We start from the raw sequence: 22,589 nt of genomic DNA, 5'->3' as shown, positions 1-22,589 counted from the left end.
ATGTACAGGTATCAATTTCAATAAGACTACTTGTGCATATAAATCCGTTTATGAATTACTAAGAACTGAGATAAGAAGTATCTTTTAGTAAATATTGAGAAGGAAGAGCATAAATGCCCAATAACAAAGCATAAAATTGGCAATACTATTGAAGAAATACACACTTACAGTGGCAGGTAGTTCTGGGATAGGGGGTGCAGGAACTCTGTGATATTTTTCTTCCATGGATTCAAAATAGACTTTTAAGGCTCGATCAATTCTAAAGTAAAACGTACAGTCAGAAGTTCAGAAAAATACAAATACTACATTAAAAATAATGCATTTTTTTTAACTGATGTAACCTGTTCTTTCATGTTGGTCAACTGATCACTAAAAAGTGAGGCTAGTGAGACAACAAACATATCTCAAGTGGATTTTTGGTGCTGTAAAATTAAAAAAAAAATCAGATTCCAACAAACAAAGGCTCTTCTACTAACAAACGCCATTATTATTTCCCTAATATCTAGAGTGTGATGTTTCTTTCATTTGAACTTCAACATTTCTTGAATTGCATGAAACTCACAGTAATTGATTAAGCATCTCTTGCTGTTCTTTGCTTCTTCGGTATGTCAGTAGCTTATTCTGTAATGGTGACATATTTGATGTGACTGTTGAAGGTAAAACCGTGGGAAGAAACAAAGTTCTCAAAGTCTTTCTATTGGAAGGTGTTCCACCTGAGTGTAGCATCTAAAACCATAACAAAAAGGCAATATGAGAATACAATTATTCATGTCCAGAAAGCAACTTAACAGATGCATATATTAAATTGAATTTACATAAGACATAAAATGTGGCAGCTGCAAGGATATTTACAATTTAGATATGAAAATTTATTGTTTCAGAAAACAGAAAAATACTGTACATGCTAAAATTGCAAAGTTCAACAGAAGGTACATACAAAGTCTGCAATCATAGAAAACGATGGTACCTTTCATTAACTCAATATTTGTACGTTGCATAAGAGTTAAGTCCTGTTACAAGATTCTTTGAGTGCTAACCCACCACCCATACGAAGCACAGAAGATACCAGCAAAGTAGTCTATTAACCCCCAGCTCTAGGCAGACTGCACCAAAACAGCTCAGTCTCACAGTTCCTGTTCTGATAGGGAATATCAAACGATGTTACTGAATATGGGGTAAGAAGCAACTTGAGCATGAGTTAGCAAAGACTATAAAGTGAGATTACTAAAACAAGAGACAAGTGAGGTATTAATGTGGTTGAAGGAATGTGGCTAAATCCTGGCTTATGTGTGCAGAGTGAATTACCATTCAAATTATGGTTGGTTTCACGTGGGGCTGTCATTTGTTGGGGTGGGTACAGGATTCAAACTAAGTGACATGTCTGAGAGACAGACAGGAGTTTTGGGTTGTAATCACAGTTTTGGGAAGTAGTTGGGCTGCGCCACAAGAGAGGGGAGACAGATAAGGATTTGAAGTAGGAATTTTGGTCAAGGAGCCGGATGAAGATGTGTAGTAAGGAAAAAGAGGTGAGGAAAGAATAGTAACCACCACAGTTACAGACATTTGGCAAACAAAATTAGTTAATCTCTGCATATAAGGACTGAAAAAATAGAAAAAACGCCAATGTATGACTGGATTCAGGTGCACTAAACGCCTGTCTTTCTGCAGAGGCTTCAGTGTTGTGCAGCCAAGCCTGGCAACACCCACAGCCTCACGGCAGGGTTCCCCTGGAAACACGATGCCCAAACTCACGAGTGCCTTTCCTCAGGTTCCCGCCGGGGAACAGAAACCCAGAGCCGCCTCCTCCGTTAGTTCTACGTCCTAAAAGCGAATTAAAACGGGGAGAGGGTCCGGCAAAAGAAACACAGCTGGGCTGAGGAGAGCCGAGGGGCTCCTCCTGGCAGCTCCCCCGGCCCAGCAGGACCGGACACAGCCCTTTTGGGAACAGCAGCCCCAACCCAACCCAGCCCGGTCCCCGCCGCCCTCACCTCCCCGGGGCTGCCTGGCACAGCGTTGGCCGGTCGGGACAGCGCCGCGGTTGCCGGGCGGGGCGAGGCGGGGCCCGGGGCCGCCACCGTTGGTGACCGCCCCGCGGGGCCGCCCGGCCGCCACCTCCCCTCAGCGGCGCCATCTCGGCTCGGCGCCTCCACAGCCCGGCGGGGGCTGCGTGTGGCGTGGGGGCTGAGGCTGCGGGGGCAGCAGCTCGAGGCAGAGCTGAGCGGCTTTGTAATAACTGTGGGAATCACAATGTTGTTTTTGCACGGTTAGGCTGTGTAGAGGGGAGGAATGTGGTATTGAGATACGCTTGCGGAGATAAGGAAGCTTAACAGGCGAGCTTGTAAAATGCACACAACCACAATCCTTAGGGCAATCAGGCGGAAATCACGCCGTGAGAAACGTTACCGCCTCAAAAGGGTAAAAAAAGGCAAAATAAATTTGAGTTGTAACAGGCTGGCAACTGAAAGCCATGTGTTGTCTGTGAGGCACTGGGTAGATGGTGAGCCTGGGTTACCCGGTCAATGGGGAAGCAGGGGAGGGTCCCGGTCGTAAAAAAATATATATATACATATACGGATATATAGCAAATATATATATATATACACATATACATATTATATGTATATACATATAATATTATACATATATATGTGTGTGTATACATACATATATAACATGTATATACATACATATATACAAATACATAATATATATACATATATACATATAATATTATACATATATGTACATATAATAAATATATATATATACATATATACATCGTGTTATGCAATTAGTAAGCGCGCTCCTGCTTGTGGGACGCCCGCCATTGCAATCTTGACTGAGATCCTCGCCTGAGCCCATGTCATTGTCTAAGGATTATTTCTCACAAGGACTGGAATTTCATTCCAGCTTCGATAACCGTTTCTGAGCAGCAAACAAGCCCCAACCCCGTGGGGCAGGGGCAGGGGACAGGAGGGAGCCGGGCGGGACCCAGCCCCACAGACCCCTGAGGGAGAAAGCAGGCGCCTGAGGGGCGGTGACGTCACCGCCCGCCTCAGCGCGGCCCCGCCCCCTACTCGGGTACGAATCACGCCGGTCGGACGCCCCGCCCCTCCGCCACGAGACCGTGCGTGTGCCGTCACTTCCGGCCGGAAGCGGGCGTGCGGCGCCGTCTCCATGTGGCAGCGGCTGCGCGCCGCTCTCCGCCGGCTCCGCGCGGGCGGCCCGGCCCCGGGCCCCGTCCCCGCGGGCATGGAGCGGGCCGTGGTGCGCTGCGTGCCGGCAGAGCCCAAGCTGAGCGTGCGGCTCGTGCTGCCCGACGGCAGCGCCAGGCACATGCAGCGCGACCAGGAGGAGCCGCTGGGCCGGGCGCTGGCCCGCCTCGCCGCCACTGCCGCTAAGGGCCGCGCGAAGGCGGCCAAGAAGAGCAAGAAGGCGCGGGCCGAGCCGGGGGAGGGCGAGGAGGCAGCAGCGGCGGCGGTGCCGGCCGTGCGGTTGTTCTCCCGCGACGGGCTGGCGGTGGCCGAGGAGGTGCCGAACGCGGCGGCGTGGCAGGACGGCGCCGTGCTGCAGGTGGGCGAGGCGCGGTACCGCGTGGAGCGCAACCCGCCCGCAGTCACCGAGCTGCGGCTGCCCCGCTCGCTGCTGGCCGGCTTCCCCGTGTGCCCCAAGGTGAGCGCCGAGTTCGCCGCCCCCAGGCACTGCGTCTTCCGCTGGTACCGCCAGCGGCGGCCCGCGGAGGGGGAAGGAGGTGAAGGAGACGCGGCTTGGGTGGAGGAGGCGGAGGGCACCGAGCGGGTCTTCACGCCCTGCAACGCGCTCGTGGGGCTGCGGCTGAAGCTGCGCTGCACGCCCGGAGATGGGGAGCAGCGCTACGGGCAGCCCTGCGAGGTGGAGAGCAGCAGGCCCGTGGAGGCCGGTCCTGGCGCCTGCACCTTCGACTCGCGGCACCTGTACACCAGGAAGGTGTGCGGCCATGGCTCCGTCCGTGCTGTCTCTTACAACATCCTGGCTGACACCTATGCCCAAACGGAGTTTTCCCGCACCGTGCTGTACCCGTACTGCGCCCCATACGCGCTGGAGATCGACTACCGGCAGAACCTGCTGAAGAAGGAGCTGGCGGGCTACAGCGCCGACCTCATCTGCCTGCAAGAAGTGGACAAGTCCGTCTTCGTGGACAGCCTGGCTCCGGCTCTGGATGCGTTTGGACTCGAAGGGCTCTTCAAGATCAAGGAGAAACAGCACGAGGGCCTGGCCACTTTCTACCGCAGGGACAAGTTCAGCCTGCTGAGCCAGCACGACATCGTGTTCAGTGAGGCCCTGCTCTCGGACCCGCTGCACAAGGAGCTGTGTGATAAGCTGACCGAGTACCCTGCGGTGCGGGAGAAGGTGCTGCAGAGATCATCTGTGCTGCAGGTACCAACTTTTATGTGTCTGTTCCCTCCTTCCCCTTCCCACTGTTCCCTGGCAGCTGAGCCAGGTGTGTTTGAGTGCCCAGCTGCAGGAGGAAGGGAGGCAAAGCACTAGGAATCTGAAGTGATGACAGAACAGGGGGATGTTCTCCACCAGTTAGGGTAACAATAATGAGTAGGGGAAATGAGCGACTTAACATGAAGGAAATGCTGACAATTGGACTTGATATATGAAACAACATCAAATTAGGAAAAAATGCAAGCTTACTTTGCTTGAAGATGAAATCAGCTGTTTGAGGATCAATCTGAGCTTGGTGTTGATTGCTGGTTTGTGGCATTTGCTGCCCAGTTGTTCACCACAACATTTGTCAAATATCTGATGTCAGTAGAATTCTGTAGTGGTACTACTGGCAATATAAGTGGCTGATATCTATACTTTACACAGAGGATAAATAGACTCAGTTTAGGAGCTGTACCATTCATTGGTTTATAATATCTCAGATTCTGTTGTTTGGAATGGCATCAAGGCATAAACTAACTAATACACTTTAAAAAAAAAAAAAAAGTGTAGTACCTTTATTTGAAATTTATCAGAGACTTCTTTTTCTTAAAGGTTTCCGTTCTTCAGTCTGCAACTGATCCTTCCAAGAAGATTTGTGTAGCTAACACCCATTTGTACTGGCATCCGAAAGGTAACTTTCCTGCATTCCTGTATATGGGATGACTGGATTCTCCTTCCTGTGGAAAATTGATTTATCCCTAACCTTTTGCAGCTATTACCTTTTCTTGTGGAACTGGGGATTTCCTGCTCAATTCCTTATCTAGGTAAAATCAAGCCAGGCTATTAGACTTATTATCTTCCATACAGTGAGATTGTTCTAGTTTGCCAGGGAGTCAGTAGAGTACAGCTGAAGATCGGTCATGTTACACACAATTTGTCTGAATCACAGACCATAAAATACAGCCCTGTGTGTGCTCATGGCTCCCTGGTCCTTTTGTAGCTGAAGGGGAACCAGCTTTGGCTAGAGAAACTTTCAGAAGAGACTCTCCTTTAAATTAATTTTATCTTAGTTCCGTTCCTTTTAGGTACAGTATTAGGATGGTTCCCAAGAGTTGTAAAGCTCCTGTGATTTGATGTTTAAGGTTTGTAGTACTTAGGTTTGTGAATTTGAAGTTAAACATTGTCTGCTTCTGCAAAATTCTGTAGTTGCAAATAAAGGCATCTTTATCTACAAAAACTATTCTAAAATAAAGTGCACAGGGAATTTAAAGTAAGATTGCTGTTTTAGAGCCATACATGACGTATGCCTAAATTCTCAACTTTTGAGAACTCTTCCAGTGCTACTATGATCTAATTTAAGCAATACATTTTTATATTCTCAGGTGGGAACATCCGTCTCATCCAAATCGCTGTAGCCTTATCTCACCTCAAGCATGTAGCATGTGACTTGCATCCCAGTATACCAGTCATATTCTGTGGAGACTTTAACAGCACACCATCATCTGGAACTTACAGTTTTATCAGCAGTGGAGGCATTGCTGAAGATCATGAGGACTGGGTCTCTAATGGAGAAGAAGAAAGGTGCAATATGCCTCTAACCCATCCTTTCAAACTGCAAAGTGCTTGTGGAGAACCTGCTTACACAAACTATGTTGGTGGGTTTCATGGATGTCTGGACTATATTTTCATTGACAAAACTGCTCTAGAGGTTGAACAGGTCATTCCATTGCCAAGTCATGAAGAAGTAACGACCCATCAGGCTTTGCCAAGTGTTTCACATCCTTCTGATCATATAGCACTAATATGTGACTTAAAGTGGAAATAGATCAGTTCTTCTACGGTGCTTTTTGGGGTTTTCAATCATTCATTTACTGTTGGGAAACTGAGGTTGTGCCCTGGCTTGCATGCTACTAAAAGGAAAGTTAGAACTACTGAAAACCTTGTGTTTAATGGTTCTACCAAACATTATCTTGCTGTTCAGAATATTTGCGTGATAACGTTTCCCTTTTTTTTATATGCTAATAAGAAAATATTTAAGATGGGGAGTTTGGAAAATTGGATTATCATATACCTTTTTATATGTTTTTAAAGATTAAAAACTTTGTTAAAAAAGCTATATGAATATAAATAAGTATACAAACTGAATCCTGTTTAATTCAGAACCAAATGCAGAACATGAAAAGAAATTACTTCAGTTAGTTCAATTTTACAGTGATTACTGTCAAAGACAAAACTTTTAAAATAAATTCAGAACTTGTCTTGTGCCTAGTTTTTTAGCAAGCAGCATGGTGGGTGTTCCGGCTACTTTCTGAAAAGAAGGTCTTTAATGTTCAGTGAATGGACTTGTTCAGTCAGCAACTGTGTTAAACTGAAGATCATAATTGATTGGGAAGCACTTTGCCCACCTAGTATGGGTAATAAGGGTAACTTCAGCACCTGTTAAAACTGGATTCCATATATAGGCTGCTTCTGTTGTCATTAGTAATATAAGTAATATTTAAGGCAGCTGACTTGGGGTGGGAGGGAACTTTTTAAGTTCAACAATCTGTTTCAAGGAGGGGGAGGGGCAGAATAACTAAGGTGGTGTGTTATCTATGCCAAAATTTAAAAAAAAAAAAGTGACTTGAAAACCTTTGTAAGGTTCTATTAAAAATACTTTGAATATTTTTTTCTGTATTTTTTTTCCTGTCTAGAACTGTTTCCTGTTGTTTTGAAAAAAATTTGGATGTTGGAAAATATATTTTATCCATATCATCAATGAATGTGTTGGAGGGGTATGAATCACTAACTATTCCCTTGCATAATTAGTTTATATGAAACAAAACACCACTTAATGGTTTCACTAGAGCTTGACTAATAAAGTTCCCTTTTCGATTGTTTGTCACTGTTCTCATTTGACTTCTTTCTATTTACTGGTATCTTCTATGGCAAAAGAAGTCCTAAAGTGCTACTGGAAAAAACAGTTCTCTAAATATATTCTAAGGCAAAAGAAACAAACAGAACTGTAATGTATATGCAAACTTACAACAGCAAGTATGTTAAAAGATTTAACAAAATTTGTGCTTAAACAGAAGAAAAATACTAAGGAGGAGAATAAAAAAGGTAATTCAGAACTATGTGGGTTTGGTAACTTTCCAAGAAATAAAGCTAAAATATTGTGCTTCATTCTGTACTTGCTTTAGTTACTTAGAATATTTTCAAAACTCTGCCTTCCATGCTAATGTTGAAATTGATACTCAGTTTTTAAAGTCTCTGGAAAAAGCCAGGAGATAACTTAGTCATGCTCAGAGAGATGACAGCCTTGAGAAACATCATTATCTAACCTTAAAAGGGTTTGTGAGAGCATGTGCTTTTGTCTTGTAGGTGCGCTGCAGAACTGGGTGCTTCCTCCTTGTAGAATGACTGTAGCTCTGCAATTTTTGAGAAAAAAAACAGCTGGATATATGCAGCTGGCTCTGACATTGAGCTGGTGTAAGGGCAAGCATAGTGTGACAACTTGCCTTGACTAACATACTATCACTTGAGTGTACCATTTGTACGGAGCCTTTCCGGATGGAGTCGATGCTATCCCTGATTGTGTAGCTCATAAAGCCACCTTTGATAGCAGGAGACCTTAGTGAAACACTGTCACAGATGGCATGAGAAATGCTTTCTTAAGAGAAGCTATAAAGTGATCTAAAAAGGTAAAAGGAGAGTGTTAAGGAAATGCAGGCAAAGAGGATCTCTGAACCCTTTCCTAGTATATGGAAAAAAAATCAAGTAAGGATTAACTTCAAATAAACAGGAGCCAAAACTTGTGCCCCTGTAGTCACAAAGGGTGCTTGTAACTGGCTTCAGTTGCAGGGAAAAGTAGCATTTTCCATAAACAGGAACTGACAAAAGGACTATTCCAGTAATATGTGGGGGGGTTTTGTTCATTTTTCAAGCAACATAAGCAGTCATTTTCTCTTTTTCCTCTCATCCCAACCTCTTTTACCTGATCCTACTCCACCACTTCTGAGTTCTGCTATTTGTTTCTGCTTATGCATACCAGATTAAAATATGGAAATGATCCAGCTAAAATACAGGGTCTTCTCTTAATTGTATTAAGATTTCAGTGGGTCATTTTCCTGAGCTGGTTCACCATGAGCATCTTGTACCCTAAAAACAAGATACAGGCTTGGAACTGGGAATAAGTCATCCAGGCAGTACCTGCTTCAGCATCATTTCAACATCATTGGAAGTGCTCTCATTTACAGTAATGAGCTTCAGTAAGCTTATATGTAAAATCTTCAGATGCCAATTTTTGCTAATTAGCATTTTAACCAAGCCAAATGGTAGCCAAGGGCCTTTGGATGATTAAAGTGGAAGCAGAACACAAAATGTGGCAACAAATGATGTTAGATCATTGCAATGCAGAGTGAAGGACAATACCCAGCCTGTAAAATTGGACCCCAAATACTGTGGATTGGTCCTTGGTCAGTTACTGGTCTCTGCTAAAAAGGGAAGTGAAAATTCCCTTAAAAAGGGAAGTGAAATTCAGCCTTGTGTATGATTTGGTGGTGGTATCTGTCCTCTTGTACGCTACAGAGCTGATAGTAAAAAACATCCAGTTTATAATTGAACTTCAAGATACAGAAATAAGGAGAAAATTTTGTGCTGGAGACCATAAACCTTATACCTAGGCAAAGAATATTCACTGATTTAGTAATGAGGGAAAGCTTACACCTGAAGACCTAATGTTTGCAAGCATATGGCATGTTGAAGAGAAATCCCTCAGCCACTTAGAATAAGATCCTTATTGCAATTGTAAGCGTGGAAGTGGAGTTGTATTGCTTACATAGGCTAAGCTCCCCTTAGAAATTGAGAACAAGTATGTGTCCTGGTTTCAGTTAGGACAGAGTTAATTTTCCTCCTAGGAGCTGGTAGGGTGCTGTGTTTTGGCTTAGGATGAGAAGAGTGCTGATAACACCCTGATGTTTTAACTGTCGCAGAACAGTGCTTACACCAAGCCAAGGACGTTTCAGCTTATTGCTCTGTCCTGCCAGTGGGCAGGCTGGGGGTGCAGCGAGAGCTGGGAGGGGACAGACCCCAGACAGCTGACCCAAACTGGCCAAAGGGGTATTCCATACCATCTGGGGTCCTGCTGAACAATAGATAGGGGTGGCTAGCCGGGGTGGGGGGGCCAGGCTGCTTGGGGTTAGGCTGGGCATCGGTCAGCAGGTGGTGAGCAATTGCATTGTGCATCACTTCTTTCGTACACATTATTATTAATAGTACTATTATCATTATTGTTATTACTATTTTCCTGTCTTAGTAAACTGTCTTTATGTCAACTCACAGGCTTCATTTTCCCATTTCTCTCCCCCATCCCAGAGAGGGAGGGGAGAGGGTGAGCAAACGGCTGTGTGGTGTTTAGCTGCCAGCCAGGTTAAACCACAACACTATGCTTTTCCTCCTTTTTAATACCTACCCATTAGAACTGTGTACTCTTATTTTCCAAAGCATTGAAAAAAAAATAATTTCTCCATAGTACCACAAGATGGAGCTGCACAGAGAACAGACTTGCCTGGTATTGCGTCTCTCTTCCAAGAAGCAGTACGTCCCTCTTAATCCCTGTATCAGTAATTTGGGTTGCTTCTTTTGCCTCCTTGCAGACTAGGGAGAGGAAGAGCACAGAACAGCTGGCATCTGGAGGAAGCAACTGATAAGGGAAAGCACAGCACTAGAACAGACCCAGTAAAGTAGACGGTCCTTGCACATGGCATTTAATCCCTTAATATCTATGGGAAGAAATACAGCCCCGCAAGTTAGCGCTGGCTGCTCTCCAGCACAAGTATCCCTGGTTTAATTAGTAAAATGCAGCAGCCCAGCCCGGGCTGACTGCCAATAGCAGCGATGTGTCAGGCATTAGGCAGGCATTTCTGGAGTGAGAACACAGCACTGGGGTTTAGGTAAGGAAAAACAAAAGACTTCTGATTTTCTTCCTGGGAGGTAAGGGATGAGTGGGGTGGTGGGAGAATCAAGCCTTAGATACACCACTAACCCACACCTCCCATGCTCCCAGCCTGTTTTTACATCTTATGAAGTCATACATTGTACTTCCTACCCTACACAACTACACAAGGTGATTTTAGCTCTCGATTTAGTTCCCACTATACAGCTAGGCATATCTTGCCTAGCAATGAATTCTTCCCTAAAGCAGCTCTAGATCCCACTTTAATAGGAGCCCCATTAAGCTTGTTGCCATTTTATTTCATAACCTGAACTCATCTGTGATTCCAGCAAGTGGAATTCTCCATATCTTCCACATCAAAAGTAAAAATAAAAAATCAGGCAGTATTCTTTCAGCATTTTTCAAGTATGTTCATTACTACACCTTTCTAGCCAGTTAAAGGAAAAAAGGAACACCTCATTTTGCCTTCTCATCTATTTTCCCTTCTCTGATACAGGATGCAATAAACTCAGGAGAGCACTGCTCCAGCACATGCTCTGACTAGCTGTTATCTCAGGAGGCAGACATTACTTTTTTCATCGGCTCCTGCCTTCCAGTATAAGCTGTAGTCTTCACTCACCCCTCATGCAGACCTCACTGCACTTTTAACTGAGGCTGAAGATCTTTACTACTTTGACTGATCTTGTAAATCACTCATTTTGTAGCAGAATTACAACCTACTGGTACGCTAAGCCAAACACAGTGACCCTTTGCCATATTAACTGCTACTCACATGCTGTAACTCAGAATTGTAGTTGCTACCATATTTAATTACTCAAAAGCATCTTAAAGAATTAAAACAATGAAGTCATCTATCTTTACTGAAAATAATCTTTCCTTCAAGATAAGTCTTCTGTTTTCCATGTACCTGCTTGTGTTTTTAGTCTAATGTCTACCTTGGAAGAGAAGAGGGCATTTAATGTGTCACAATAATTATTTCATTTTACCCCCCTGGGACCAGCAACACATCCCACATTACAGACCAACCAGCTCTTTTGTGCAAGGTGTTCCTTTCAAGGTTTATTTCAAGCAACTGCCTTACAAAAAATATGCATATTAACAGCTGCTGATCCAAAGAGCAGATGTATCCACTCAGGTTAATATGTAATCAGCAATCCATTAAAGGTGCAAGCAAAACCTTACTCACCTTAACTATCTCCTGGGTTACTGTTACATGCTGAGGAGAGTCAATGACTCGTTTCAAGGGCTCTGGAATTTCCTCCAGTTATGTGTGTTTGCATTACCACTACTTCCTAGAAACTTCAGTCTCAGCTACAGCAGAACCTGCCTTGGGAGTTGCTCTTAATCTAAGCTTGCTTGAGCTTATCAGACCTTGTCACTGGGAATTCTTGTAGCAAGATAGCAAGACCTGCACTAAAAATAAGAGAAAAGCGTGAGCTAAATCTGCAGTGAAATCATGCTCTGGGTTCCTAAAGACATACAATTAATATGCAAGATTGAGCCATGTTTGTATCTGTACAGCAGACAGAACAAGAGAAAAACGTTCAAAAAAAAAAAACAAAAACAAAAAACAAAACCAACATGTTGATTTAAATATTTTGGAACCATGGTACGGAAGAGGGAGGCATAAGTATGAAAGCACACAGTAGCAGTTACATAGACCTTATTTTTGGGGGTGACCATCACCATAAGCATAGTATTGGTTAAAGCCCTGTATAAGTGTTTGAGTTAACTTTCTAGCTAGCCACCAACAGAATTTGTGATTCTCCTGCTAGCCCCCAGGTTGTTTTTAAACGTAGAAACAACTACGAAACAGACATGCATGCTTTTCAGGCAGTTCGTACTTGTTTTATTACCATTTTTGTAACTGTTAGTATTTTCATATCTGGACATCTTAAAAAGAATTTTAGATTTACAACTTCAAAAGACACTTACAGAATCATATGTCTTTATGACAACTACTCTACTGCACTGTATACAACTTCATTGCCCACTTTGTGTCCCCATCTATATAGCTCCAAACAAGTGAAAATGAGATTTATGTTCACATTCAAGCTGCAGGAAAACTCAGTTTATGGAAAATGATTAAGTGACAACTTGCAATTCAACTATTTCAGGAATCAAGAAGAGCATACACGGAACTATACATTTTATCATTTTATTAGGAATAATTCCAAGTGGGTTATGAATAAACTAATCCATTGAGTTTGATGAATTTTCCAAAATCTCTTTATGAAGATATGTTCACCAACAAACAGTAAAACTTCAGCAGAACTATTATACACTGGGCGAAAATAGTCAGGCTGATACCAAAAAGCAACATGCAACATAAAAAAAGATACAATATAAAGGAAGACAATCTGCTGAATATTAAAAACAACCTCAACATGAGCTCTTCGCAACCAGCACAGAACTATTCTACCCATCGAATCCAATTCACACAAAGGCAAGTTGGGCTAATAGAACCCAAAGATTAATAAAAATGTTCCTCAGTGCAGTAGATTTGAATAGTGTTTTAGAGCATTTTCTTGGCGGGAACAAGCAATATTAGGAATTCTTCTTGGCAAGGGATAGAAATAAATACATACAGAATGCTACATTTTTAAATCAGCAGACTGTCTGAGGAATGAAACAGGGCATCAGTAAACTAAAAGTAGCAGGGAGAAAAAAATTAAAACATTAATTTATCAGGGCTCAAAAAGTATTCAAAACAGATCTCAAAGATGTCACAATAACTATATTCAGGCATTTAGACTAACAAGGGGAATAAAATCAGAAGATACACTTTGTCCAAGTTAAGGAGATTTTTACCCAAGCATATTGCTACCTTTGCAACATGTAGCTCGGTAAACAATAATTGGCAACAAAATAAGTTGAAACGCTTTAATATCCTGCCCAAATATCAGTTCCAGATACTGTAATAACCAAGATGCAAACTAATTTTGTTGTAACAAGCCTAGACCACTTATATCAAACATGTCCCTGGTGAAAGAGTCATCCAGTTTGAGTTAGCGTTTTGAGAGTTCATTTGACAGCCAGTCAAGTCCCTCATACAGACCAGTTCCTTGCGTAGCACAGGTAGCTTGGACGTACCACTGTTAACACAGAACACAGACAAAAAAAGTAAACTTAGTTTGAATTTTGCTAGTATTTAAATTATCACTGTGGGTGACGCTCAGATCAACGCTCAAACATTCTTTAAACATAGTTTTGTACCATAGAATCAATATTGAGCAGAGGGTATTTTTTAAAGTTTTGAAAAATATATACAAGATAGGTAGGGTTTAGGCCAACGCAGAGCTTTTGGATGTCTAACAAAAACCAGAACACTATTTAGATCATCAAGAAGAAAAGAATTCAGAATTTGCATTTGTTTTCTATGCAGGAAGATCGCTTCTTGGTTTTCCAAGACAGCTCTCCAAGAAATGGGTGTGGAATTATCTAATTTAATGGACCTCTAAGACATCTTAAATTATCATCTTGGTGTGTCAACAAAGAGACTGAGTATTACCTAAAGATAGACTGTTTATGTGAAGCAACCATACATCTCTAAGGCTTGTGCAGATGGAATCTAATGACTCAGCAGCTACTTAATTTCCTCCCATCTCTGGAGAGGTAAGAACGCAGAATGCATTTTCTCCCCAAGAACAGCTAGTACTGAGACAGCAGGCAAGCCCACCACACTCTTTGTCAAACATTGACAGCTAGAGTTCAGTAACAGCCTGGAGTATTGCTATATTTCCAGAAAGAGCTAAGAGATGAAACACCTGCAACAGCTGTACAAATTGGATTATACTTCTAAATCACGTATTTTGAAGGAAAACCTTAAGCACTGTCCACAGACAACGCTCATCTTTCTACAAAAAGAGGTAGAAACTTCCCTTTCCATAAAGAAATTATTTTTATGATATACAATAAGGGAAGCCAGAATTAGCAACCAGGCAAGTTCAGCACTTACAGTTCTGCTACGCAGGGACTGAAGACCTAGTTTATCTGTCATTTCACTGATTGCCATGGCATTTGGCAGATCTTGTTTGTTTGCAAACAGAAGCAGCACTGCATCTCGCAGCTCATCCTCTTGAAGCTAATAGGAAAAAAAATGGCCACGTTATTGAATTATCTCTGTTAAGTATGTCAGCGAGCACTAAAGGAATCTAAATACTGTTTAAAGCATAATTTTTTTAATTCTTGCTCCTGAAGTCGCTAGCAAGTCCATAGTGAAATTTATCTGGTACCAACATAACTTCCACATGTAAGGAAATATTCTTTCATTAGGCATTTAAATTTATTAGGACATTGGTGCTGAGAGTTTCATGGCAATCTGTTTTACTAAAATTGTTCTTCCATCTGCTGCATTTCTCTTAATGTTCTAGCAAATGAAAGAAAGGTTTTGACACATTGGTAGTTCTTGAGCTAAAGCACTCTACGGAGTTGTAACTACAGCTCAATGCACTACTTAAACTAGCACTAACTGGTACATACAGTATGCACTCTACAAACCCCCTCAACTTGAAAAAAAAAAAAAAAAAAATCTGTTCAGGAATCTGATACATAAAAAAAATAAAAGGTATCAACATTTACCATTTTCTGCAGCTCTTCCGCTGCCTCCTGGATTCTCTCTCTGTCATTGCTATCCACCACAAAAATGAGGCCCTGCAAGAAAGTTAAGCAGTTTTGAAAAACCATTGTAAAATGCAAACACGCAATATCATTTTAAAAATTAAAGAACTCTTATGGAAGCAAATTTAACAAAAAAAAAAAAAAAAAAACTGTTCAAGGAATGCAAGATACCTGTCTGAACAGCTACATAATGAGTAGCAACTGCAAAATTAAACTACATCTTTTAAATAAATTAAAAAAATCAGAAATGTCAGTTTATATGCTAGATTGGGAACTGTTAATTTGAAAAACAAACAAACAAGACAAAAAAACCAGTAAGGTTTCATAAGCTAACATATTACTGAATACTGACAGATTCTAAGGGCTTCATCCTTGCCAGGCTATGTTCATGACTAAGACCTGAAGCCTTCAGGGTAACAACCTAGCTTCCACTAGAATAAAATCTGGGTATCCTCACAACTTTAGGACGATAGTGAGGAACCCTTCTGACAGGAAGGAACAGAAGACAACTTCCCATATTTATGCTATAGAACACAGAGTATATAGGGTACAAAACAATGAGTCTTTACAAAACAAGTCATTAACTACTGTTGTCTTAAAACTCTTACCTGTGTATTTTGGAAATAATGCCTCCAAAGAGGTCTAATTTTATCTTGACCACCAACATCCCAAACCGTGAAACAGATGTTTTTGTATTCTACTGTTTCCACATTAAAACCTGAAATAAGAGTCAAGTAGTTAGAAACAGTTAATGCTATTGTTAAAATGGTAATTCTAATCATGTTAAAAGACAGCAACTTCAAGTGCTACTTCTAGCAATTAAATTCTGATAAGCCATTTTATTTTTTGGGAAATCAAAAATAAAAGTGACTGAAAGAAAAAATAAAGTAATTTACACCCAAGTACACCACCTTTAGTTCAGAGTCTTTCAGCCACAACCTGCTGGAGGCTCATGGTGTTTGGGCTAAGTACTGATACCTCGTTGATTCCCATACTCCTGAGCACTTGCTGCTGGCCACTGTCAGATGCAGCATTCCTGTCTGGATACATGTTTGGTGGGACGCAGTTGGACAGTTACTCTGCCATGGCATTACCAGATCTTACAAATTATTCTGAAAAGCTCACATTTGTCTTAATTCCTACATTAACAGCAAGGTCAACAAATTCCTACTCTCAGAAGCCCACCTCCAGAGCAGAAATACAGAGTAATGAGAATGGAGACAAGAATTGGTTAAAGACATGAGAATTGGTTATCTTACCAATAGTGGGGATTGTGGTGACAATTTCTCCTAGCTTCAGCTTATAAAGGATGGTTGTCTTACCAGCAGCATCCAAACCAACTACAAGAAACAGAAAATTTGGCTTAGTTCACAATAAGAACTACAACCTCTCCATTTCAAAGGTAGGCCATTTTAAATGTAGAGTATTAGCTTTTTTTTTTCTTTCCACCCCAAGAGGATACAACTGTTTAAATACTCTAAGTCACTGTTGATATAGTACTGTATGCTTTGCCCCACCTTCTCTACCCAGCACCGAGACAGAGCACAGGCAGCAAAGAAAACAAGCTCAATAACACATTTTCAACCACAACCTACAGACGCAGAAGTTTCTAGTCTTCTTCCTTCACGTTTGTGCTACTTACGTTTTCTCATTGTCTTTGAAAGTTTCTTCTCTGTAAGTCAAGATGGTCTTAAGTGCCTGGAAACATTCTACAAGCAGAATGTCACTTCTAACTGATCACACAACTGCTACTCTCTCTCGTTGCAGCCCCTTGTTCCTTCACTAAAATATTTCTCTTGCAGTAACAAAACCGCAAGCATGTTAGGTAAAGCCTGCTCTACCTCCACGTAGACCATAAGGGCTGTAACTCTTTCCATGACATCACTTCTACTCATTGAGACCCCCAAGGATGCTTTCTTTAGGAGAATCTGCTTTTGATCCTTATAGAAGGCCTCCTGCACTGGAATTTGCTCTTCTGGTGTTACAACTACAATTAAGCTTGCAGTTTTAAAAGGCAAGTTCTAGGGTAAAAACATGATCCTTAAAAAAAGGAAACTGAAGCCTTAAAGCTGTTTTTTTGAGAATCATCACTGACACTATAGGCACACGCTGTAGTTTCCTAAAGTTGTTTGTGCAACTGCTTAGTGTTAGACATTTCAGAGCTTGCAAGAGCAACTCTAAATACAGTTATTTATGTTATAATCCAATGCTGAGCACAAACACCTAAACAAGAAGTAGGTTCTAAGCACTCAGCAAGCAATAGCTTGAGTAAGATGTCTATTTGTGCAATTTAAAATTTTTGCCCAAGCAAAAATAAAACCCACATAGAAGAATCGAATAATACTTAGAGCAGAAACCTACTGTCATCCTTTGTTGATAACACTGCTAAGTGTTCTCCACTAATTTCCTACTTGGTGACTGCCATACATAAGCTTTGAGTGCTCAATGACTTGACTACTAATAATACAACCATTTCCTTGGCACTGCAATAACATGGAATTGAAAATACCCTACTTATTCAGAACGAAACCCAACTCTTAAAAAGCTGCCTCCTTCTCAAGACAGAAACAACTGGGTTACAGGAAACTATAAAACCTAAGTGTTCTATATTTCAATACCACGAACAAGATCATAGATGTGAATGCAGTTTCTTTGGTATTGTTATTGTGTAAAATAAAATTGTTCTAAGCACTAATATAATGGAGTAAAAGGGGAAAAATACTACCATCAGGAACAAAGAGAAGGAATAGATTCCCCAAATGCTCAAATTAAACTTAAAAACCTTAAAGTCTTACTTAAAGTTACTGTCTAAGCATTGGTCTAGAACCAAATGCACAAGAACAAAAAACAGAGTGCAGTTTCACAGGAACAAGTCATGAAACTTGTAAGCATTAGCATTTTCCCTGTATCACTGAAGTGCCAGGTAGCCTTAAAAAACCCTTTAAGCAAACTCTGAAACCCTCGTACACTCCGTCTAAGCTGAAAAACAATGCTTTAATAGCACAATGCTTGAAACCCAATATTATTACATAGGTCATCCTCAAGCAAATGTTCCTAGGATGTCTGGATATCTACAAGAAAGCATATTGTGTACATGCATCGTATATAAAAGTTTTCCAATAAGTGAACCACCAAATTAAAGATACACATGCTCACGAACTCCCCCCAGTCAACAAGAACAAAGAAAACAGAAATTAGTCAAGAATTTTAAGTTGTCTGACCTCCAGAAACAACTGCCCCAGCTACCCACCCTGCTCTTGCTCCAGAACCTCCTGCTGCCTTGATGGCATTGGCAGGCCATGTTAGCTCTGTGAGCACAAAGCCCAGAGCCTTTGCTTAAACCCACTCTTATCCACAATTTTAATTAAGCCGCTGGACTTTGCACAGAGGCAAGCTGAGTTATGGACAGACATTTTCTTCTTCTGACTCCACGGTTGAGACAGCAGCTTTTAACAGAGGGAAAGGGTTTCTGCAAATCATCATGACCCTACTCGCTGAAACTACCACTTCAAGTCAAATTAGAAACCTGAAGTTTAAATTATCAATAGTTACCAGCAGCATAGCCTCTGTTCATACTTTTTATTCCAGTTTGCTGATTTTCCCCTTTTTAGAACAAAAGAAGTCAGAGTACCAAGTCACTTTTAATTTTTAGAGCCACTAGGAAGCTTTTAGGAGTCCAGCAGTTTATACTACTTGCTGGATCATGTGTTTTCCAAGAATAAATACATTTATGTTTACTCTGTAACACTAAATGTAAATCTAGGAGTTACTTCCGTATCATAAAGCTTAGGTGTTGATCTTGATAGTAACCTCAATTTAAGTCTTAAATCCTCAAATAATATAAATTTCCAACTCTAGATGTCCACTCTGCTCCCACTGTGACTATCCATTGCCAAGAGGACAAGGTGTGAGCATAAGAATCTCGACGTAGGGTATTACAGCCAACACTTACAGCTCAAAGCACAGAGATTACAATTCAAGTACAAATGGGAAGCTCCAACTTGCACTTGAAACAATTTAAGTCAAACATCCTCTTCCTCTAGCTAGAGAAAAAACACCTACAGAGCTTCCAGCTGCTGTTAAAACAAGGGTAGTTCTAGGTCCTTTACTTCTCTTCAGGATGTTTTATTTATAGTCTGTCCATCACACTTCTACATCTCCAGCATGCAGTTTGCTTGTCCCTGGGAACAGCAACCCCAACACCACATCACACCCCCTCCAACAATCCCCAGCTTCCTACTTTGATCAGAGAGGGGGTGGGAGGAGCTTCCACTGGATTTAACTAATTAAAGAAGTCTACCTTGTGACAAACAACAGCTTAAAGATAAACAAAATTACTGTAGCCCAATTCTTTAGAGATGGCTACTCCTTCACTTCTTTTAGCTTGATACCAGTTCTCTTAACACTTGTCTTTATTTATCCTTCACATACTGGTCCTCTTTCAGGCTTAGTTTCAAGTGGTAACTCTTTGGAGGCCCCAAAGGGGCAATTCTTAATACAGCTTCAAGAAAACACATGCATGAAGAAAGTCAACAGCATGCAAGTGCACAATAGCTTAAAGAAAATAATAAAAAAACCCTGCTAAATAGTTGTGTTCTGCACGATAACATTCCCCAAAGAATCTGGCCTTTTTTTAAAATGTATTTAACAATTACCTTTGTATTTGAAGCTTCTGAGTAGCTATTATCTTGGTTACCATTCACACAACTATACCAGAAGATAGCAGGCTGAATTATGGCACTGAAAGGCACCCAACGAGTACTGTTCCTTTTTAAGCATAAGAAGTACGAGTGAAGTTTTAGAGACACGTCCATGTAGGATCAGGACTGAGTTTCTCTGCTGTAATGCCCTGGTTGCCTTGTCTAACAGTAAGTCATTTGATCCTTCCCTTTTGTTATTTCTTTTCTCTTCTCTTACGTCACTTCCATTTATAAAGTAGATCCAGGAATTATTTTACATTCCTTTCTTCAGAAGCAAGTTAAAATTTCTGAAATGCACCTTATTATTCAAAAGCACCTGAAAAGAAAACTCCATAATGACATACCAGCCACCTTTCACTACAAATGTAGCTTGAGACTATAAAAGATGATGTGCTGTTTGCTGTTGGCAATGAAAGTTTCAGGTGCCCTCAAAACACCCGATGATATGTACTCAAATTCTGCATAACTCAGTAACATCGAGTCTGTTTTACGAGCTAGATTAATTCTACTTAACTTGAATTTCAGAGAAACACAAGAAAGCTGTGAAAAGGAAGTATGAATTATAAATGAGTCATCTGTTCACTATCAACTCACTCCTATAATATTTCCCCCCTTAATATTTCTTCATGAACATCTTACCCCATTCAGTTACTTCATCAGTATGCCACATGCAAAAAAAAAAAAAAATTATCTGCCTAACCTTACGAGCTCATTTTCAAAGCATAAATCTAGAGTTACCACCTTTGAGAAAAAGTTTAATTCAGTCTCAGTGTTCAGACATCTCTCCTCAAAGTGGCAACATACAATGCACAATGCTACATTGAGCTTCTTTGACACTTTACAGGTGAATTATGCAATTCACAGAACCTATTCTGTTTCTAAACACCCTGTTTAGGACCTACACTACACCCTCATCATAATATAGGAAACATTTTTTCCTCTCATACTACATAACAAGCATGGAGCATTCTCCTGTTCTCACCCTGCCCTACATTTGAATAGGGTAAAAGCACTGAAATCATAGTCAGAAGAAACTGATGCAGCAACTAGCAGAAAGCACGACTCCCTAACCTATATCTAACCTCATTTGAGCTAATTACTGATGAAGAAACTAAAGCCCTGGCAAGTTCTTTTGATTTGTCTGGTGTTGCGTGCCTGTTTTCATTATTTTGCAGAATGCAAAAGAACTACAAGCATCATTGACACCATCTCATGTTACAGTCGAGCTCATTTGAAGATTTCGCATCACTCATTTAGAGTCATATGAAGAGTCCGACTGCTAGGCAGACAGTCAAATCACTTCCTTGAAACTAACAGATGTCCTGTGTTGTCTCAAAAGACAGAAATTACTCAGGTTATTTTGAAATGGATGAGAGTCTCTCATTTCAAGCACAGAATTTACAATAGAAATTACTGCGCGTGTAACGAAGAACTTTGTCATCACAAAATGTATGCAGAGCATGAAAAATTATCATTTAAAAAAGGTGCATTTGGTGTCTGCAGTGCAGCATTAAGGCTGAGCCAGCGTGCCAAGAAGTTTCATAGTCAGGCCCCAGCCCTATTGCTGGCTACGTCGACGTAAGCAATTCATAAAATTTCTTAGGACGAGCTACTTCAGACAACTACGAGTCAAGTTCCACTCGCTTTGGTAAAAGAATGTGAGAAAAAAAAAAAGGGGGGGTTAAGATCCGGTTGTGCATAAAGCTCGGCAGGGTGGAGGAAGGAAGGGAAGAGTTGGAGCGGAGGAGGAAATGGTGCAGGCAGGCAGGCAGTGTGCGCTCGCTTTGACCTTTTGAACTGCAACCTTACAGTGGGAATCTTCAACAGCTCCTGGCTTCGGCTGCTGCACGACGAACCATAATCCAGGCCCAAATAAATAATTACGGCCAGGCAGTAAAACTCATTAAGCATTAAAAAAGCCAACCTACGGGGTTTTACGCTCTCGTGCGCGGAGCGGGGAGGAAGCCCAGCGCGCAGATGCTCTGCCAGGGCCTCTCCTTTCGCAAAGCAGCGGCGCCGAGCCCTCGGCTGCAGGAACATCGGCCATGGCGGGGCGAGGGGCGAAGCCCAGGACCCCCCCCTCAGCCCTGAGGGGCGAGCCTCGGGGTTCAAACAGCTGCCGGGGGGGCGGCAGGAGAGGGCGAGGAGAACAAGGATGAGGAGGAGGATGAGGAGGAGGAAGGGCGGCCCCCCCGCCACCCCCATCCTCCCCCTTCGCTCCCCAACGACCCTGAGGGGAGCGGGAGGGAGGCCGTGAGGGGAGGCTGAGGAGGCCGGCGGGCAGGACGCGAGGCCCGGCGGGCCCTTACCCATGAGGATGCGCATCTGCTTCTTGCCGAAGAGGCGGGAGAAGAGCGAGGAGATGGTGAGGCCCATGGCGGCGGCGGCGGTTGTGGAGGTGGCAGAGGGAGAGGGAGGGGAGCGCGGCCCGGCTCCGGGGACGGCTGGCGGCGGGCGGGCGGCGCCGATTTATATGGGGCGGGCGGCGGCGGCTGCTGCTCGGTGCCCGGAGCCTCGTCGCTCCCTCGCTCGCTCTGTGCCACGTCACGCTCGCCACGGCCGCCCCGGCTCCAACGCGGACAAAATCACGTCACGCTCGCCACATCCCCGCCCGCCGCCCTGCCCGAACGCCCAACGGCGGCGGGGACTACGTTTCCCAGCAGGCGCCGCGGCCGCTCCGCGCTTCGCTCCCCTCTCAGCGCCGCCGCTGGTGCTTGCCGGAGGGTGTAGGCGAAGGGCTTCGCTCCCGCCTCGCCGCTGCTTCCGGCTGCCCGCGGAGCGCGGCATGCTGGGAAATGTAGTCCGCGGGGCGTGTAGAGGCCCAGGCCTGGCATTGTGCGTGGCCACAGCTCGCCCCCAGGCCCCTGGGACTCGCCCCCGGGGCGCCTCAAGCGTCGCTGGCGCAGCCAGCAGGGCCAAAG

The 22,589-nt window shown here is 42.7% G+C and overlaps 3 protein-coding genes across 3 annotated transcripts in view; 1 reads left to right on the top strand and 2 right to left on the bottom strand.

The window, feature by feature from the left end:
• Window positions 1–2,178, bottom strand: part of DNAH12 (dynein axonemal heavy chain 12) — a 63,882-nt gene extending 61,704 nt beyond the window's left edge. Inside the window, exons 1-3 of the mRNA XM_068694344.1 lie at window positions 1,989–2,178; window positions 563–726; window positions 169–259 (exon numbers count right to left, since the gene is read on the bottom strand). Of these exons, the coding sequence (XP_068550445.1) occupies window positions 169–259; window positions 563–726 (255 nt within the window). The 5' untranslated portion in view covers window positions 1,989–2,178. The remainder of the gene's footprint in view (window positions 1–168; window positions 260–562; window positions 727–1,988) is intronic.
• Window positions 2,179–3,126: 948 nt separating this feature from the next.
• On the top strand, window positions 3,127–7,292 carry PDE12 (phosphodiesterase 12). The gene is made up of 3 exons (XM_068694948.1): window positions 3,127–4,416; window positions 5,026–5,104; window positions 5,796–7,292. The coding sequence occupies exons 1-3, from the start codon at window positions 3,178–3,180 to the stop codon at window positions 6,236–6,238; spliced, it is 1,761 nt and encodes a 586-aa protein (XP_068551049.1). The 5' UTR covers window positions 3,127–3,177; the 3' UTR covers window positions 6,239–7,292.
• Window positions 7,293–12,492: 5,200 nt separating this feature from the next.
• ARF4 (ARF GTPase 4) lies at window positions 12,493–22,298 on the bottom strand. Its single transcript, XM_068694955.1, has 6 exons — window positions 21,978–22,298; window positions 16,228–16,308; window positions 15,577–15,686; window positions 14,930–15,001; window positions 14,307–14,432; window positions 12,493–13,443 (listed from the first exon to the last, which is right to left on the bottom strand). Exons 1-6 carry the CDS (start codon window positions 22,042–22,044, stop codon window positions 13,357–13,359), a joined length of 543 nt encoding a protein of 180 aa, XP_068551056.1. The 5' UTR covers window positions 22,045–22,298; the 3' UTR covers window positions 12,493–13,356.
• Window positions 22,299–22,589: the final 291 nt, after the last annotated feature.

The sequence above is a fragment of the Anas acuta genome, chromosome 11 (assembly GCF_963932015.1).
Source record: "Anas acuta chromosome 11, bAnaAcu1.1, whole genome shotgun sequence".
Classification (NCBI taxonomy): domain Eukaryota; kingdom Metazoa; phylum Chordata; class Aves; order Anseriformes; family Anatidae; genus Anas; species Anas acuta.
The sequence above is the reverse complement of the archived record's forward strand: the minus strand, read 5'-3'. Positions and strand labels throughout refer to the sequence as shown.

Coding starts and splice junctions, on each gene's coding strand:
- PDE12 (XM_068694948.1), top strand. CDS start 3,178: ATGTGGCAGCGGCTGCGCGCCGCTCTCCGCCGGCTCCGCGCGGGCGGC. Junction 4,417..5,025: donor AGAGATCATCTGTGCTGCAG/GTACCAACTTTT, acceptor TTTTTCTTAAAG/GTTTCCGTTCTTCAGTCTGC. Junction 5,105..5,795: donor TTTGTACTGGCATCCGAAAG/GTAACTTTCCTG, acceptor TTATATTCTCAG/GTGGGAACATCCGTCTCATC.
- ARF4 (XM_068694955.1), bottom strand. CDS start 22,044: ATGGGCCTCACCATCTCCTCGCTCTTCTCCCGCCTCTTCGGCAAGAAG. Junction 15,002..15,576: donor ATTATTTCCAAAATACACAG/GTAAGAGTTTTA, acceptor ACTTTCTTGCAG/GGCCTCATTTTTGTGGTGGA. Junction 14,433..14,929: donor CGGAAGAGCTGCAGAAAATG/GTAAATGTTGAT, acceptor TTTTCCTATTAG/CTTCAAGAGGATGAGCTGCG.